General features: G+C 36.5%; 1 protein-coding gene across 1 annotated transcript in view; it reads right to left on the bottom strand.

Annotated features, from left to right (window-relative positions):
* Positions 1 to 242: 242 nt before the first annotated feature.
* scn4bb (sodium channel, voltage-gated, type IV, beta b) overlaps positions 243 to 6,345 on the bottom strand; it is an 11,240-nt gene continuing 5,137 nt past the window's right edge. Inside the window, exons 3-6 of the mRNA XM_024261368.2 lie at positions 3,161 to 3,324; positions 2,861 to 3,080; positions 1,951 to 2,080; positions 243 to 1,811 (exon numbers count right to left, since the gene is read on the bottom strand). Coding sequence (XP_024117136.1) covers positions 1,715 to 1,811; positions 1,951 to 2,080; positions 2,861 to 3,080; positions 3,161 to 3,324 — 611 coding nt within the window. The 3' untranslated portion in view covers positions 243 to 1,714. The remainder of the gene's footprint in view (positions 1,812 to 1,950; positions 2,081 to 2,860; positions 3,081 to 3,160; positions 3,325 to 6,345) is intronic.

The following is a 6,345-nucleotide window of genomic DNA, read 5'->3' as shown; positions in this document are numbered from 1 at the left end:
CCACGCAATCTACAGGTTTTTAACTTTTTTGAATCTAAAAAAAACATTAAAACAGGTCAACTGCATTGCCTGGTAGAACTATACTAGTACTATCACTGTTAGTTGAGTTCATCTCTAGTTTTTTTATGATTAAAGTTTTAACTTTTGAGTTTAGAGGAAACAGTCAAAGTTTTTATGTTTTGCTGTGGGAGTCAAAAAAAAATTTCTGAAGAAAAGTATAAATGGCATCCAACTGTCTGTTATTTTTTTAAACTACTCTAGATAACCACAAAAAAGATATATGTGCGTAAACAAATCAGATTGTTCCTAAAAGACAACAAAATGAGCACATCATTTGATCCTGATAAAAATCTAATTAACAATTACGTGAAGGTCTCATTTACATTTCATTTTCATGGCGCCTGCTTCATATTTCAACTGATTTTAACCCTTTCATGCCGGAATCTATTTCCAACTATGGTTTTTATTCAAGATGATGCCAAATTAAGTGGAGTCTTTAATTAAGGGTATGCTGCAAATTAGCCAGGGTTAAGACAGCAGTGATGTTTGCATTTTTGTATACACTTTGCACTTTGCAGTTATAGATTAAAACACTTTCCAGATGAGAAAGATTCAGTTCTACTAGAAAAAAAAAACAGAAATTTTCAGAAAGGCTTCAAAAACAACTTCAAAAGAAAAATAAGAATGAAACCAGTTACTAGTTATGGTTTCATTGAGCTGACAACTTTCTCCTTTAAATTAAATCAGAAATATTTTGAGGCTCTATTTAAATATTTTAGATGAGCTTTATAAGGAGTTCATGCGCTTTTGAATCACTTTAAACAAAATGTTCAGTGTCAATAAATTTGTGGTCATTTTCTTGACTGACTTTTATCTCCACATTGAGAGTAGGCTAAAAAAACATGTTTAATGAGGAAACAAGTTTCAGAATAAAAACTGAATGTAATATCACACCTCAAACTTTGCTTATAAGTCTTTACATAACACATATCTTAAATATAAAAAAAATGTTAGTTTGGTGACGTCTTTATGCATGAAGGATAAGAATATTGTCATAAGGAAATCCCCATGATTTCCCTGCACTCAGCAGAACAACCACATGGAGTGTACCTTTACAATACTATCGGATGTTATATATGGAAGTAAGGCTGATTGCAAATAAAAAAAAAATGCATTGTGTATCATGACAATAGAAATCAGGCAAAAACTAAGAGCAGTGGAAATTATGTGGACAGATCCTTTCTCTCCTGCAAAGCTGGACCGATGAATAATTTACCTGTTTTTTTAACTGGATGGAGAAAGCACCACTATGCTGCTTTCACATTTCCAGAATTTAGAGAATTTGTGCAAAGGGTTTATTAAATTAGGTTTCAGACATATTTCTGTTTTCCACAAATATACAAATGTCGTTTTTTGCGTGTTCATCATCTAGTAAAATACATTTAAATACAAATGATGTCCCAGCTTGAATGGTTTTGAAATGATTTTTTCTTTAGTTGTATGGTAATTTATTCATCTAGTTCCAAGTAAATCATTGGTTCAGTGGATGGCTATTACATTTTCCCATTTGAAGAACCAAAAGGAGGATAAACTTGAACATAATGAATAATCGTTTTTGCAAACATTTTTGCACATATATATATATATATATATATATATGTTTATGCAAATTGGATTTAAATGAGAGTACTCCTGTTGTTGCACATGCATTGTCTCATTTCTTTTTTGGCGTTGGTTTTGACTCAGCTTTGGATCCTGAGAGGCCATTTTCTGTGTTGTCAATCCCTGATGAAGATACAAGGCACTCCTTACTGCAGGAAGGAAAACAGACAAAAAAAAAAAAACACTCAGCATGTGTGCTGTAAAAAGCTGAAACTGTCAGGAATCAACTGTGATGAAATAAGGAGAAACCCTTGCAGCGTTAGCATCGACGCTGCAGACTAGACTCACTTTTTCTCTTCCATCTTGGTAAGAACAAAGAGGGTGAAGTTCTTGAGCAGCATGAAGCCCATCAGCAGGGCGATTGCCCCGCCCACTGCCGAGGCTATGATGATGGTAAGAGTGTTGTCCACCACCCTCACTGCACAAAGTAAAGGTTGGGAAAGGAAAAACACAAACCGTACATTAGTTTTTCTTTTGGGGAATGTGACAAAAAAGTCTGTAAATACCACATTAACTCATTTACATAAATACAGTACATTTTATTTAAAATAAATGCTCCATACTTCGGATGTTATTTTTTTAAATGTTTACCTTTTGAGCTTCACAATATTTTTTTTAACAAACTATGAATTTGATAAAACTGTATTTACATTATAGCAAAATCATATTTCCCCTATTGTTCTCAGTCACATTAATTTGTGTTTTCTTAAGATAAAAGTAATCAAATTTCTTAAAATTTAGGTAAAATATTTTGATCTTGTGGCATTATTTTATGAAGCTTAGAGTAACCAATAACAAACACAAAAATACTTAATTTGTGGCATTTTATATCCTCAAAAGCCTCATAATCTTGTCTCTGAATAAATAAATTCAGGATTTCATCGAGTTTGTTTTAAAACACAGGTCATATACATAAAATTGCAAAAATATTACTTTAAATTCACTAGTAACACCTGGGAAAAAAAACTACATACAATACATTACTTTTGTAATGAGTTACTCTTAAACACTGATTATCACACATTAAACCTAAGAATCAAGTGGGATTTTTTTTAATTCTTTTATAAAAAGAGAAATAATGCAAGTCTGAATAGATAAATGTATAATATACTCAGAAAGACAGAATTGAAAGCTGTGCAGAAATGTATTAAGCAAAAATAAATAAAGAAAATACAAAACCATCAGAGGAAACGCTCACACTCATCCACCACAATTAGGTTGAAGATGGCGCTGTGGTTCTTGTCCTTCTCCTTTGGATTTCGACCAAAGCAGGTGTACTGACCTCCATCTTCAAAGGTGATGTTCCACAACAAGATGGAGATGTTGTTCTCGTGGTTCTTCCCCACAAACTCCACCCGATCTCTGAATATGCTCACCTTTGGTTCCACCCCTTCTGTAGGGATCACTGATTCACAGACCTAAACACATCAACCAGCTGTCAGTCACCAAAAAACAAACAAAAAACTTCCTCTGGTACCTTAAACATTGTGAAATGTACCTTTTGCATGGTACCGTTGTCATTGAACTGCCAGTTAAAGTAGAGGTTTTGAATGCCAATGCAGCTGAAATATGTGCAGGGCAACACGACTGTGCTGCCGTTCACCGCTTCGAGGTAGGGAATCTTTCCCACTGACATCTCCAGAGACTGAGCGGACCACACTCCTGGGGAGGGAAGAGAAACATTACCCTTTCTTGCATTTTTTTTTTCCTTTTAGATCAAACCAACCTTATTTTAATACTATGTTTAATTTGCCAACTTAAATGTTCTGGTATATAGAGAAAAACCACAATAAATAAATGAATCCTTAATATTACATGATGAGAGTCATACAACAATAACTGCACATTTAACCATGTAGAAAGATTGCTGCTGCATGTTTCTGCGTTTGTGCTTACACGTGATTTTACCTGCAGAGTTGTGCGCACCTGACACCTGGCTGTGATCAGTCTCATGTGTTCCCTTGCTACCATTCTGTACTCAGATTCAGATGGCCTTTTTCTGCTGTTTTTAACTTTTGCTTTTCTTGCAGTTTTGTTTCCACTGTGTGTTTTTATGGGGGGTTGGGACAGTATGTCTGGTAAAGGTGACATCACCTTTTCAGGTCTATCCTTACAGAAACATTAGTGGAAATAGATGAACAAGTTAATGAAGGAGTACATTGGTGTTACAAAATAACTGTGTGGTATTTAGTTGTTGACAAGGTATATTTGTTCATGGAAACATATTTACTCTGATATGTACATTTCTAAACCTGGTTTATGCAACAGTCACAAATATAGCTGCCACTGCGTGATGGGGTGGCATTAGCAAAATCTGCAAGGTTTAATGCTACTGCCCAATTTTTTGAAAATTGTTGGACTGGTCATGATTGTAGATGTCGATAGTCAGGCGGCCGTCAGGACCGTGGCAGTCTGTCACAAACGGGCAGACAGCTGGTTCCACGTGCAGCAGGTTTATTAAATGTCCACAAAACTAAATCAGGGTCAGGCAGACAGATGTCAAACATGGGATAATCCAAGAAGACAGTAGAGTAGTCAGGATCCAAGCGAGGGCGGCAGGCAATCAGGGTCAGAGACAGAAGATCAGGTCCAGGTAGAAACGCTCAGTAATGCAGGCAGAGTGGTACAAACAATACTTCGCAGTGAGTGTGGCTCTGTGTGCTGCTTAAGAAGCAGGTGGGTGGTTGTCTGATTGGAGACAGCTGAGCAGCATCCAGGAATTGTGGGCTGGGGCTTCTGGGAGATGAAGTGCAGTTAGTACTCTGGTGACTGTTCCCGCTGGTGACCAGAGGGGGAGTCAGAGCAGGGGCAGCAGCTCTGATTGGAAGATGTGTAAATGTCTTCGGACAGTGCCACCAGTCGCCCAGCATATAAAAACGGGCCATCCTGCACCATTGGTCATTCACAACTCAGATTCTGAGCACACATTATAAACTTGTCAATTTGTGAAGCTTTGGTGTCATTTGGTAAAAGTGGAACGGTAGCACAGGGGCAGGTGGGTGACTGAGGGGTGGCAGTCTGAAATCAGCCAATCATTAGTCAACTACTCCGCTGCTGCCTTCCTGCCACCACACAACCTCCAAGTGTGCCCGGCGGACACTGACCGAAATAAAAAAATTGTCAGGCCACCATAACATTTTTGATTTTTCTTAAAACCTCATGTAAAAATGAGACTGTACCCTCCTGATTACAAATGCCGCCGGGCGGTTATCTGCCAAATTTGATGATTAACTTTCTTTTAGGTCGCCACATGGTGGGATTTTAGGATATGTGACCGTAGCCTAAGAGAACAATGCATTCATCACTCAACCAAACAGTGGTAGAACAGCTTGCCACAATCAATGCTTGCCCAAAAAGGCCCAGCCCGCTCTGTAACACTGATGAAGTTATTTGGACCTAATACTAAAGGAACAGCTTTTAGGCACTACTATCATGTGGCACAGGCAAAGATGATACATTGGGTCATAATAGAATTAAAAAATGAGAGTCTGATATTTTGCAGTGGTTAAAGTATTAGCACATACCCATGTCTAAACTTAACCAAAATTTACTGTTAATATTTCTTTTATTCTTAAATCCCATGTGACAATTGTGAGCGATGGTTTCATCAGTCATTTTCAGCACTCTGAGGTTACCTGTGTCCATCATGCAAATATTCACTGAAAAACCTTCCTGAATTTTGTTGTTTAAGTCTTTTTTTGTTTGTTTATTTTCTTTAAGTAAATGATAGAAATGTTTCAAAGATATACAAACATGTTATAGTTTTTCAAAATGTGATACTAGCTTGTTAAAAATGCTTTAAAAAATGTATGTTTATCATAAAGGTTTCCATGGAGTACATTGATGTAACGATTGGTTGCTGACACTTCAGATCCAAATAATTCTAAAAGCTTCAGGAAGAGCCATTTTGGTGGCTTTATAACCATATATCTGTATCAGATACATTTATTTATGTTCCTAATTAGAGTTACATGAGAGTGGAGAGCTCTATGAGAAACTGCTAATGCTTCCTATTGCTTCACATGTACAGGAAGTCTACCAGCTCAGATCAATAGGTTAATGCAGCACAACTTCTATGAGGGGGCCAGTTCTCTGTCTCTAAACATTTGTATTGCTTCTCCAGGGATTTCTATAAACACACACCAATAACTAAAACAAGAAAACACACCTTCAACTAAACTCTAGTAAGATCTTCTCCAGGTCACAGCTATTTAAGTGCTTGACCTCATGTTTATGTTCCAATTAGTTCTAACAGCAGTGAGCTCCGCTCATGACTGGTTATACCCTGTTTGGTCTCTTTCTCTGTAAATTCTGTATCGTAGAAATATTTCCTGTGCTTGGCTCTACCACATAAAAAGTTTAAAACTGATAAGAAAATCAATAATCTCTTTGATGTTTAATACTTTATGTTGATGTGAAAATTAACTTTCTGTAAAAGTATCTAATAAATGCTTTACCTTCAGTGAAGTACATATTTTCACTCAAATTTAATTAGTAGTAATCTAAATAAAATGCATATATTTAATTCCATTATTAGCCTTTAAAGTGTTAAGTTTATTGATGCTTAGAAACTTTAAAGTAACATGACACCCAAGTGTCCTTGCAGTGACATTACTGTCAATAGGTGAAGTTCCAACCTGGTTAAGGTCTTTGTGTAGCTCAATATCAGAGGCCACCATCAGC

Source organism: Oryzias melastigma, linkage group LG14 (genome assembly GCF_002922805.2).
Source record: "Oryzias melastigma strain HK-1 linkage group LG14, ASM292280v2, whole genome shotgun sequence".
NCBI lineage: Eukaryota > Metazoa > Chordata > Actinopteri > Beloniformes > Adrianichthyidae > Oryzias > Oryzias melastigma.
This window is presented reverse-complemented; position numbering and strand designations above follow the sequence as displayed.